A 13,657-nucleotide genomic window follows, 5' to 3' on the forward strand; every position below is an offset into this window, starting at 1 on the left:
TGAAGAAGCAGAAGCACCTCTCCTTTAGCACTTCAGGGGACTAATTACTATATTCATATACGTATCTCTATCTTCTTCTTGTTCAATTCTCCGGCCAACATGATAACTTCCATAAAGTATAACGACCTCTCAGACTGCAACGTGTGAAATAAGAACGTGTGTTAATATAATGCTTCAGTTCTTCCGCCAACAGGATAAGGCAAAACCTTCTAAACACTTCACAAACTGAATCGTTCTCAAAGCTACGCCTCTGTTACATCAAGTTCGAAGGGACGTCCACAGCAGGCAGTTCTTTATAGCCAAGACAACCATAGATTTACGATTAGAAACCTATCTGCAACACGAGATTGCCTTCTATTCCACCACTATGTGAAAGATAAATCTAACACAATTCACAAGCAACAGCTAACGTCGCTCTGGAAACATTGTCTTCAATCAAACAGCACACGATGTTGTCAAGCTCGTATTTTGTACAAAGTGCTCCAACAATGGTTTCTGGAACAGTAACACGACGACATTCTGAAGGAAAATACCTGCTGATGGAACGACCACAAAATATTTCGGTCATTACATTAGAAAGGAAACATCAGTAATTCCGTGGATCAGTTGTTTTGCCGACAGTACCTGGTGCACCGTGTTTCCATTGTTACTGGGTGTAACCAGGTGACAGTTCTAAACACACGCTAGCAGGGAACGTCCGGCCCGGCCCGCTGTTCTGTCAGAGGAAGCCGTATTTGAGATCAGACAGGGGGACAGCGCGTCGGGGACGGCGAGCCGCGTCAGCGCCGCATGATCTCCTCGATGCTGAAGCCGTGCATCTTGCTGGTGGACGGCCTCTGCTGCGGAGGTCGGAGCGGCGGAGGCGGTTGCGGGGGTTCCGTCTTGGAAGTGGAGGGCTGCGACTGCGGCGGCGGCGGCGCCGGAGGTGGAACGGTAGGAGGAGGCGGCGTCTCTCTGGGGGCGGCGGACGGCGTTTCTCTAGGCGGCGGCGGTGGGGGTGGCGGGGGCGGAGCTGGCAGTGGCGCCGAAGGCCTCGGCGGCTGCTGCGGTGGAGGCGGCGAGATGTCTGGCGGTTCTGGCGGCCGCCGTCGGAACAGCAGCGACTCGGGGGCGGACGCGGCGGCGGGGACGGCGCTGCTGCCGCTGGTGACGGTGGCGCTCGGGGGCGGTGGCGGCGGCGGGTGCAGGTCCCGCCGGATGTGCAGCTGCGGCCGGTGCCACGACGGCCGCATCGTGTAGCCGCTACCCTCCTGCAAAGGCGGACAAGGAGCGACATCAGTATTCAACTGTTGCACTACGGGGCGTGGCTCCAAGAGGAAACCACATATTACTTACGTAGATCATATTTTTACATTTACGGGTTTCCTAATCGGTAAGGTAACTTTCTAACAAAGGAACCTCCTCACCGCATCCCCCTCAGATTTAGTTATAAGTTGGCACAGTGGATAGGCCTTGAAAAACTGAACACAGATCAATCGAGAAAGCAGGAAGAAGTTGTGTGGAACTATGAAAAAATAAGCAAAATATACAAATTGAGTAGTCCATGCACAACATAGGCAACATCAGGGAGAGTATGAGCTCAGGAGCGTCGTGGTCCCGTGGTTAGCGTGACCAGCTGCGGAACGAGAGGTCCTTGGTTCAAGTCTCCCCTCGAGTGAAAAGTTCATTTTCTTTATTTTCCTGAAGTTATGATCTGTCCGTTCGTTCATTGACGTCTCTGTTCACTGTAATAAGTTTAGTGTCTGTGTTTTGCGACCGCAGCGCAAAACCCTGCGATTAGTAGACGAAAGGACGTGCCTCTCCAATGGGAACCGAAAGCATTTGATCGCAAGGTCACAGGTCAACCGATTCCTCCACAGGAAAACGCGTCTGATATATTCTGTACGACACATGACAGGAATATGTTGTCGACCCACCTAACTTATACACTTGGCGAATGGGTAAAAAGATTCTTCTACCTTGCCAGATTTAGGTTTTCTTGTGGATGTGATAATCACTCCCAAAAAAGTGATGAAAACATGAGTTTGTCACATAAACTGCAACAAATTAATGCAACAGCTTCACAGTCGCACAGTTTTCCCTGTCCTCTGTCAAAACATATGTTTTTAACGTTTTCAAATTGTTCCGTGTGTAGACCGTCAAATCCTGCGTATGTCCAAGCAAATCTGAACATGTCCAGGAATTTTGGAGAGCGAAGTTGATTATGTGTGAGTGCCTGAACTTTGATAATGGTCTGAAAATTAAAATTTTCATTCGAGGGCAAACTTGAACCAAGGACCTCTCATTCCGCAGCTGCTCACGCTAACCACGGGACCACGACGGTCCGAAGCTCAGATTATCCTTGATGTTGCCTATCTTGCGCATGGACTACTCAGTTTGTATATTTTGCTTATTTTTTTCATAGTTCCACACAACTTCTTCCTGTTTTCTCGATTGATCTGTGTTCAGTTTTTCAAGGCCTATCCACTGTGCCAACTTATAACTAAATCTGAGGGGTGGTGCGATGGGGAGGTTCCCTTGTAAGAAGCATGAGAAATAGGCATCTCGAGAATGGCGAGGAATTCTAGAAACTACAAGCTATATTTAACACAGGACACTTTTCAGCAGCTTGCAGGAGACCTTGAAAACATGGACGGTCTTCTAGTCAGTAAATCATACCCATTCACAAACGGACAGTATGTACTGTCAACAAAAAACCTAAATAGCGACGGTGTCGTGGTTATGTGGTCACGGTGTTGGACTGCGAAGAGGGAGATCCTCATGCATCATATTTTTCTTTTTTTTCACAAAACTATAAACTGTCCGTCCAGTCAATGACGTGTCTGTTCGCTGTATTCAAATTTGTGTCTGTGTCGTGGTGTAACGTCCGTTTGCAACAGCGAAGTGTAAGGAAGGGACCTCCAGATGTGTGTATGTACAGGGTGTTTCAAAAATGACCGGTATATTTGAAACGGCAATAAAAACTAAACGAGCAGCGATAGAAATACACCGTTTGTTGCAATATGCTTAGGACAACAGTACATTTTCAGGCGGACAAACTTTCGAAATTACAGTAGTTACAATTTTCAACAACAGATGGCGCTGCAAGTGATGTGAAAGAGATAGAAGACAACGCAGTCTGTGGGTGCGCCATTCTGTACGTCGTCTTTCTGCTGTAAGCGTGTGCTGTTCACAACGTGCAAGTGTGCTGTAGACAACATGGTTTATTCCTTAGAACAGAGGATTTTTCTGGTGTTGGAATTCCACTGCCTAGAACACAGTGTTGTTGCAACAAGACGAAGTTTTCAACGGAGGTTTAATGTAAGCAAAGGACCGAAAAGCGATACAATAAAGGATCTGTTTGAATCATTTCAACGGACTGGGAACGTGACGGATGAACGTGCTGGAAAGGTAGGGTGACCGCGTACGGCAACCACAGAGGGCAACGCGCAGCTAGTGCAGCAGGTAATCCAACAGCGGCCTCGGGTTTCCGTTCGCCGTGTTGCAGCTGCGGTCCAAATGACGCCAACGTCCACGTATCGTCTCATGCGCCAGAGTTTACACCTCTATCCATACAAAATTCAATCGCGGCAACCCCTCAGCGCCGCTACCATTGCTGCACGAGAGACATTCGCTAACGATATAGTGCACAGGATTGATGACGGCGATATGCATGTGGGCAGCATTTGGTTTACTGACGAAGCTTATTTCTACCCGGACGGCTTCGTCAATAAACAGAACTGGCGCATATGGGGAACCGAAAAGCCCCATGTTGCAGTCCCATCGTCCCTGCATCCTCAAAAAGTACTGGTCTGGGCCGCCATTTCTTCCAAATGAATCATTGGCCCATTTTTCAGATCCGAAACGATTACTGCATCACGCTATCTGGACATTCTTCGTGAATTTGTGGCGGTACAAACTGCCTTAGACGACACCGCGAACACCTCGTGGTTTATGCAAGATGGTGCCCGGCCACATCGCACGGCCGACGTCTTTAATTTCCTGAATGAATATTTCGATGATCCTGTGATTGCTTTGGGCTATCCGAAACATACAGGAGGCGGCGTGGATTGGCCTCCCTATTCGCCAGACATGAACCCCTGTGACTTCTTTCTGTGGGGACACTTGAAAGACCAGGTGTACCGCCAGAATCCAGAAACAATTGAACAGCTGAAGCAGTACATCTCATCTGCATGTGAAGCCATTCCGCCAGACACGTTGTCAAAGGTTTCGGGTAATTTCATTCAGAGACTACGCCATATTATTGCTACGCATGGTGGATATGTGGAAAATATCGTACTATAGAGTTTCCAGACCTCAGCGCCATCTGTTGTTGAAAATTGTAACTACTGTAATTTCGAAAGTTTGTCTGCCTGAAAATGTACTGTTGTCCCAAGCATATTGCAACAAACGGTGTATTTCTATCGCTGCTCGTTTAGTTTTTATTGCCGTTTCAAATATACCGGTCATTTTTGAAACACCCTGTATTTGTTCTACACAAGTACCACATGTTATTACACCTGCTTTCCGTTTGGGAAGTTATGACTCTTGAATTACTTTGTTGTAACCAAGTTCACACCCATTTAATTGTTGTTTTCGTTCGTGTGCGATATCTACGAGCCAGGTCTTCTACTCTCACTGTTCGTCACATTTACTTGCGACAGTAATACACTGAAAAACCAAACAAAGTGGTACACGTGCCTAATATCGTGTAGGGCTCCCAGAACCACGCAGACGTACCGCAACACGACGTGGCATGGACTCGACTAATGTCGAGGAAACACACCATGACTCCTGCAGGTCTCTCCATAAATTCGTAATAATATGAGGTGCTGGAGATCTCCTCTGGGGAGCACATTGCAACGTATCCCAGATATGCCTGGGGAGTTTTCTGGTGAGCGGAAGTGTTTAAACTCGAAGAGTGTTCCTGGAGCCGCTCGGTAGCAATTCTGGACGTGTGGGGTGTCGCATTGTCCTGCTGGAATTGCCCAAGTCCGCATAATGGACGTGAATTCATGCATGTGATCAGACAGGATGCTTATGTAGTTGTCACCTGTCAGAATCGTATCTAGACGTTTCATGGGTCCCATATCGCTCCAGCTGCACACGCCCCACCCATTACAGGGCCTCCACCAGGTTGAACAGTCCCCTGCTGACATGGGGGTCCACGGATTCATGTGGTTGCCTCCATACCCGTACACGTCCATTGGCTCGATGCAACTTGAAACGAGACTCGTCCGACAAGGAAACACGTTGCCAGTCATCAAACGTCCAATGCCGGTGTTGACGGACCCAGGCGAGGCGTAAAGCTCTGTGTCGTGCAGTCATCAAGGGTACACGGGTGGGCCTTCGCCTACGAAAGCCCATCTCGATGATGTTTCGTTGAATGGTTCGCACGCCCACACTTGTTGTTGACCCCGCATTGAAATCTGCAGCAATTTGCAGAAGGGATGCACTTCTATCACGTTTAATGATTCTCTCCAGTCGCTGTTGGTCCCGTTCTTGCAGGATCTTTTTCCAGCCGCAGCAGTGTTGGAGATTTGATGTCTTAGCGGATTCCTAATATTCACGGTACACTCGTGAAATAGACGTACGGAAAAATCCCCACTTCATCGCTACATCGAAGATGCTGTGTCCCATCGCTCGTGCGCCGACTATAACAGCACGTTCGATCCCTCTTAAATCTTGATAACCTGCCATTGTAGCAGCAGTAACTGATCTAAGTCTCACATAAGCGTATCTGTCTCTTTACACATCTCTGTATGCCCATACCAGTTGTTCTGATGCTTCAGTGTATTTTCTTACCGCATGACTTATATTTTTTTACCCAATGAATAGTATGAAATTCATACTATGTGAATTACCGGACAAGAAGTTCATAATTTTGTGAAAAAAATGGCGAGACGGAGAGTGAACACGGATCTCCCGCTTTGAAGCCTAAAACCATGACCACACAACCACTACGCCGCTGTTCTTGCAATACCCTCGATGTTTCACATCTTGAGCTGTTTCTATTTTCCTTCTTTTCTCGCAAATCGCTAGATCTTCCTGTCTTCATGCTTGTTCTGTGTTCGGTTTTTGATGGGGCTTCCCTTGTAAGTAAGGCAAGACACAAAGGGAAACGACCCTCCACTTAGAAAACACAGAAAGACTGACTTCCCCAACACATGTAGAATCGACTGAAAGGAACTGCCTTCTTTACATACTCATATAGCCAACAGTACAGACAACACTCAGTTAGTCTACATTAATACAGGGTGAACATTAATAAAACCGACATATACATGGACGGACGCCTGACTGGAAACGTAGGAAAAAAGGTCTTATGAACACGAGTCCGAAAATGCACCGTTGTCACGGTAGATGGCATTGATGAATTAATGTTCCACTGACCACGTGCCGTGTGTTCCTTCTGCGCTGCAAGCTGTGTGATGGATTCAGCGGATTTAAGCAGCAGAATTGTCCGGTATTCAGGTCGGGAACAACCCGAGATGGCGTTTGTGTACGGCCAAGCAGATGGAAACGGCCGAGAGGAAGCACAGCTATACTAAAACAAGTATCTTCACCGACACCAACCACATCATACAACATTTCAGCCCCTTTTTGGGCATTTGTGTGATCATGGTTCCTTTCAGACAGACAAACGTGCTGGGAGGCGGCGGACTGTGCGTACATCAGACCTGGAGGACCGGGTTCTACAGGATATTGAGATGAACCCTGGTACAAGCTCCATCCAAGTGGCCCGCCAAATGGTGTAAGTCAAAGTACGATTAAGTGTATCCTGCAAGACAACCGCTACTATCGCTATCACTTGCAACCCCATGGAAGCCGCTTTGAATATCCGTTGCGACGTGGATGCGATACAGCTCTGTACTGTGTTGTCGTTGTACGCACACAGTCCATTTCCGGACACATGTTCACAGGAACTTTCGTCCTCCATTTCCAGTCAGGAATCCGTTCCTCCGGTTTGTCGGTTTCATTAATGTTCACCAAGTATTAGCGAGTGCGGCGGCTCTATGACATATGTTTCTGTGCGGATAGAATTTGCGAGTAGAAGGTGTAATGGACGAAAGACGCTACAATGCAGCGTGTCAGAAGATGAGGATTTGGGTCGGATGGGAGACGTGTCCGGATGGCTGGGACGGTTAAGGCGAGCGTTCTAGAGAACTGGAACATCCTGGTTTGAGTCCTTGTCCGGCACAAATTTCCACTTTCGCCATTGCAATACCGCAATGCCCTGTGTGGCTGGGAGTAATGGTCTCCCACCTACCCTTTTCCTTTTAGTCCCTCCTAGGTTATTTCAGAAAATGAAGCACAGGCCGCGTCATCCTGTGTGTTGTCTGCTCTATTGGACATGACTGACTGGACAGAAAACACTCAGTTACATAAACTTTACATATCTGTGAATAACCGTATTGTATGTTAACCGGGGACCTAGATACGACGGAGAGGCTCTGACCCCCGCCGCAGCCGCAGTGGTCCACCCCTACCGCAGTCCTTGACCGGCACAAATTTCCACCCCTCCGCCACCCCACACGAACCATTCGGGTTTGGCCACCGGTGAATTCCCCCCCCCCCCCCCCCCCCCCCCCCGCCTGGGAACGTCTCACACCAGACGAATGTAATCCCTATTTTTGCGTGGTAGAGTAATAGTTGTGTACACGTACGTGGAGAATGTGTTTGCGCAGCAATCTCCGACATAGTGTAGCTGTGGCGAAACAAGGGTAACCAGCCCTCATTCGCCGAGGGAGATGGCAAACCGCCTAAAAACCATCCACAGACTGGCCGGCTCTCCGGACCTCGACACAAGTCCGCCGGGCGGATTCGTGCCGGGGACCAGGCGCTCCTTCCCACTACGGAAAGCCGTGCGTTAGACCGCTCGGCTAACCAGGCGGGCCGAATAACCCTAACTCAACTGTCCTTAAAGACAGAAACAATTTCATTGAGGGACAAAGTGCTAAGTTCATTTATTTGTAGAGGAAACCTGTCAGCAGCTGTTTCTATAGAACCTAAAATTCTATGATTTCCCTTCCGATCAACTTTCCTTATTTTGTTCCAAGAACTGGAATTTCTTACGATTTTCGTAACAATTCCTTTGGAGGAATATGAAGATCTCGATGTCAGAATATTAAAGAAATCAATTTAGTCACTCGTATAAAGCTTAAAGGCAACGGTAGGGAGCTTAGAGTGTAACGTCCCGTCGCAACGATCCCATCAGAGGCGTACTATGAGTTGCGGTTAGGAAACGATAGCTTGTGAAATCAGTCAACAATCCCAGCGTTAGGATGGTGTGGATGATCAGACAGGGATTTGGACCGCTGTCTTTCCGAAATAGAGCCCAGTGTCTTTCCACTGCCAACTTGTGCGGTTGGAGCCTTGAAGATCAGGACGCCATTCATTACCACACAGAAAATGAGTTCTGTTGCTGTATGCAGAACAGGGTTGCGTTAACTATACAAGACGAGTTAAAACTGTATGGTGGGCCAGAATTCGTACCGGAGCACTGCATTTCGCAGGCAGTAGACTACGCCCAATTCCTCCATTCGACATACCTCACAGACTGACACACAGCCTGAACTTGTCACAAGTTTCTCTCCTTACTTTTAATTGCTGGAAAGCTTCTCCCACAGTGCTGCGAGATTAGCACCTCAGAGATAAAATGGATTTAAATTGTCGAAGACAATCTACCACCGGTTATTAGGGAACACTAAAACAGGATTTGTATAATGATACACACGTGTATGGCTTAGGCGATAATTTGCAGCCGTGAACACGGAATAGTTTCTCCTTCAAAGTAACTCTCATTATACCCGAGCTTCGCTATTCCCTGTGGAGGCGTCGGGAAGAACCGGCGTTGACTGGCGGTAATTATACGTCGTGGCGAAGTGATTTTAAGTCACAGGCCAAGACACTTGCCATTGGTCCAGGCCTGCGATAATTGTCTTCCTACTGCAGTTCTGAAGGCAATTCGTTGCGGACAGAACGACTGCTGCTGCTGCTGCTGCTGCCGTTAAAACTTTAGGACAGTACGCGGCGCAATGACTGCGAAATAAAACGTATCCTTTTTATTTTTGTTTGTTTGGTTTATTTATATGGTTATGTGGGATCGCATGAACCAAAGTAACTTGGTCAAAGAATAAGTCAGTACATGCCGTAGTTTACAGAGAGCAGTTTAAAAAATTTATAAACGAAAGAATTAATAAAACACGAACAAAATGTGAGAGCATATACGGAAAAATAACACAGTACATACAGAGGTTCTCAATTATTCCGAGTAGAGTATAAAGGAGTGTGCCGCAAGCAAACTTGCCAAATCAGATTTGAAGACTTGGGGCTTATCAGTCAAGTTCTTCCTGTTCTGCTGTAAGTCTACTGAAAATAAAAAGTGCTGGATAGGCACACCACTGCTTACTAAAGTGCAAATCATTTTTTCCCTCTAGTGATCTTTGAATACAATATTGCAGTTTGCCTCTAAATGAGTCAACATTCTCATCAGCAAATCCCACGATGGCGTTTACGTAGAGAGATGGCAGCATTAGAATTCCGCGACACCTAAACGACGGCCTACACGACGTTAGAGATCACATTCAGCACAGTGCTCCAGACGTAACTTTACAGGCATTTTTTCTTTAATATCTGACAAAAGTGGAGTATTTTCTTGAAGAAATATTTCTGCATCTAGCCGGCCGGATTGGCCGTGCGGTTCTAGACGCTACAGTCTGGAGCCGAGCGACCGCTACGGTCGCAGGTTCGAATCCTGCCTCGGGCATGGGTGTGTGTGATGTCCTTAGGTCAGTTAGGTTTAATTAGTTCTAAGTTCTAGGCTACTGATGACCTCAGAAGTTAAGTCCCATAGTGCTCAGAGCCAAGCCATTTCTGCATCTATTCCAATGTCTGATACCTACCTTGTCTCAATTGTCCTTAGCAATCTTTTCTCATGGATGACAGAATTATTTCAGTTTGTCTACTTACTTATTTATTTACTTATTTATTTATTTCCCATCATATGGAACATTTTCCGCCGGCCGGGGTGGCCGAGCGGTTGTAGGTTCTTCAGTCTGCAACCGCGCGACCGCTACGATCGCAGGTTTGAATCCTGCCTCGGGTATGGATGTGTGTGACGTCCTTAGGTTAGTTAGGTTTAAGTAGTTCTAAGTTCTAGGCGACTGATGACCTCCGCTGTTAAGTCCCATAGTGCTCAGGGCCATTTGAACCATTTTTTTTTAACATTTGCCGCCTAGCAGGATTCATGTCTGGCGAACATGCTGGCCCCTCTAGTCGAGCGAAGTTGTTATCACGAAGGACGTTCAAAAATGATTTAAATGGCTCTGAGCACTATGGGACTTAACTTCTAAGGTCATCAGTCCCCTAGAACTTAGAACTACTTAAAGCTAACTAACCTAAGGACATCACACACATCCATGCCCGAGGCAGGATTCGAACCTGCGACCGTAGTGGTCGCGCGGTTCCAGACTGTAGCGCCTAGAACCACTCGGCCACTCCGGTCGACCTAAAGGACGTCATTCACAAGATGTCCACGATGGGGGCGCGAATTGTCATCCATGAAAACGAATGCCTCGTCAACATGCTGCCGATATGGTTGCACTATCGGTCGGAGGATGGCATTCACGTATCGTACAGCCGTTACGTCGCCTTCCATGACCACCAGCGGCGTACGTCGGCTCCACATAATGCCACCCCAAAACAAAAGGGAACCTCCAACTTGCTGCACTCGCTGGACAGTGTGTCTAAGGCGTTTAGCCTGACCGGGTTGCCTCCATGCACGTCTCCGACGATTGTCTGGTTGAAGGCATATGCGACACTCATTGGTGAAGAGAACATGGTGCCAATACTGAGCGGTCCATTCGGCATGTTTTGGACCCATCTGTACCGCGCTGCATGGTATCGTGGTTGCAAAGATGATCCTCGCCATGGACGTCGGGAGCGAAGTTGCACATCATGCAACCTATTACACACAGTTTGAGTCGTAACATGACATCCTGTGGCTGCACGAAAAGCATTATTCAACATGGTGGCGTTACTGTCAGGGTTCCTCCGAGTCACAATCCGTAGGTAGCGGTCGACGAATGCAGTAGTAGCCCTTGGGCGGCCTGAGCGATGCATGTCAACGACAGTTCCTGTCTCTCTGTATCTCCTCCATGTCCGAACAACATCGCTTTGGTTCACTCCGAGACGCCTGGACACTTCACCTGTTGAGATCCCTTCCTGGCGCAATGTAACAATGCGGACGCGATCGAACAGCTGTACTGACCGTCTAGGCATGGTTGAGCTACAGACAACACGAGTCGTGTACCTCCTTCCTGGTGGAATGACTGGAACTGATCGGCTGTCAGACCCCCTCCGTCTAATAGACGCTGCTCATACGTGGTTGTTTACATCTTTGGGCGTGTTTAGTGACATCTCTGAACAGTGAAAGGGACTGTATCGGTGATACAATATCCAGAGTCAACGTCTATCTTCAAGAGTTCCGGGAACCGGGGGAATTGTAAACTTTTGTTGATCTGTGTATAACAGGATTAGAATAACAGATGGATAGAGAGTCGAACACAGCTGAGCATGAAAGGGGTCAATCTTGCCGCTTCGCTGTTACCCAGGCACGTTATCCAGCCTCGGCTGCAAGTGTTGTGGGACTCCATACTAGACATCACTCGCTAGCGTGCAGTATTGCAGGGTCTTAATAGCCTTTTCACGTTTCTGTGCACTTTTGCTGCCAAATTTAGACATTCAGTTTGGAGCCGCCAGTGATGCGCTCTACGACACCACTGGACACATCATCTTTACAGACGAGTCCCGGTTCTGCGAACAGCATCATGATGGACTTACTCACGTATGGAGGCTCTGACAACAGCGAACGTTGCACACTATATCCGTCATCGTTATACCTTGTGGTAATAAATGAAGTCCAGCCACTCACAGAGGCTCAGTTTCGACCGTAATTATCATAGAAACTTCGTTGACATTCTAATGTGTGCATGCTGAACCGATTTACACTGAAAAAAAAGTTAGTTCCAATTTTGGCCACCAGGTGCAAATCTGGCGTTGTGAGTGCAATAAAGACGTACAGTGAAACCGCGCTTAACGTGCACCTCCCATACCGCACAATTCGCATAACTACCAAAACAATTGCTAAAAAAATGCCTCGCTTAACGAGCGACGTTTCCCATGACGAGTGACGACGATTTAGAGTGACGTCACCAGCCGTTCGCGCGTCGCGGAGGAAACGTTCAACAACATGAACGCCTGTCATTGTCGGCAGCGGCATATGAATAATGTCTTTAGTATGCACTGCAGTTTCGGTTTAGCGCTCTTTCTGCTACCATCTTAGTGCAACTTGTGACCACACAGTTTTCTAAACTTTTATTCAGATAGTGTTTTTTTGTGCACAAATTCTAATAACCTTCGTAGAAATGTCCCCAAAAATAAAGCGGTAAGAAGATGCCCAGAAGAGAAAGAAAATGAACTTAAAAATGAAACGCAAAAACATTGAAAAACGCGAGCGTGGTGTGAGCGTTATGCTTTAGCACGAACATACAATCTGTCTACATTAACTATTTGCACTATCCTCAAGAATAAGGACAAGATTATGGAGACAGATGCTTCAAAGGGAGTGACAAGAGTATCAAAACAACGGTTTAATATTCTGGACGATGTCGAAGGGTTGCTCCTTATATGGATACGCGAAAAGAAACTGCAAGGCGACACTATTAACAAGAACATAATTTGTGCGCTAAATTTCGCATGTTCTATACCCCAATTCGTCTACAGATTTACCTTTATGATTCCTCCTATAGTGTAAGCGCACAACGATAAAATTCGTTATTTTATATCCTTCCTGATGTTGAAATTTTAATGATAGTGGTGTACATTCTACGCTAAGCATTCTGTCCATTTCTTATAACGGACCTTCTGAATAAGAGAACGTAGTTTTTCCCGCCGACATTCTTTGAGAGATGTTTTATGGTTTTCTTTCCGTTTCAAATTTTTTTTTTATGTACTCACTTCTCTGCCTCCAGGGATTCTGTCACCTAAAAAGCTGTACAGATGAAAATGCACAACCACAATTTTAATGGGGCCAGCGGCTATACCAGTAGTTGTGCATGGAAGCGGTCGCTCGATGCCGAACTGCTACAGACACTGATAATGCTGTTCTGTCACAGACATCGACATTGTCTCTGGTAGCCTGTGGAAGTTCCACCATTTTGGGACGTCCAGTTGAGATAAAACGGCCACCTACATGAGAACGTAGCCGCGCTCTATCAGTACGACAGTTGGACTTGACCACGTCTACAACGATTTGGTGTACAGTATGTCACCACAAATGTTCAGACACCTATTAGTGGACATTAATATAGGGAGTGTCCACCATTCGCCTTCATGACAGCTTGAACTCTGCTGGAGACACATTCAAGGAGGCGTCTGGATGTGTGTGGAGGAATGACAGGCCATTCTTCCTCAAGAGTCGACATCACTGAAGATAGTGATGTTGGACGCTGGATGAAAATCGACATTTTGCCTCATCCCGAAGGTGTTCCATTGTGTTTAGATCGCGACCCTGAGCAGGACAGTCCATTTGAGGAATTTTACTGTCCACAAACCATCGCCCAAGAGATGCTACTTTGTGACAGGCCGCACTGTCATGCGGAAACTAAAGATCACA

The 13,657-nt window shown here is 47.1% G+C and overlaps 1 protein-coding gene across 1 annotated transcript in view; it reads right to left on the reverse strand.

The window, feature by feature from the left end:
* Positions 1-1,242: 1,242 nt before the first annotated feature.
* The window catches only part of LOC126456452 (protein bowel), a 291,336-nt gene continuing 278,921 nt past the window's right edge, over positions 1,243-13,657 (reverse strand). Inside the window, exon 4 of the mRNA XM_050092201.1 lies at positions 1,243-1,250. Coding sequence (XP_049948158.1) covers positions 1,243-1,250 — 8 coding nt within the window. The remainder of the gene's footprint in view (positions 1,251-13,657) is intronic.

Source organism: Schistocerca serialis, chromosome 2, assembly GCF_023864345.2.
Source record: "Schistocerca serialis cubense isolate TAMUIC-IGC-003099 chromosome 2, iqSchSeri2.2, whole genome shotgun sequence".
NCBI classification, from domain to species: Eukaryota; Metazoa; Arthropoda; class Insecta; order Orthoptera; family Acrididae; genus Schistocerca; species Schistocerca serialis.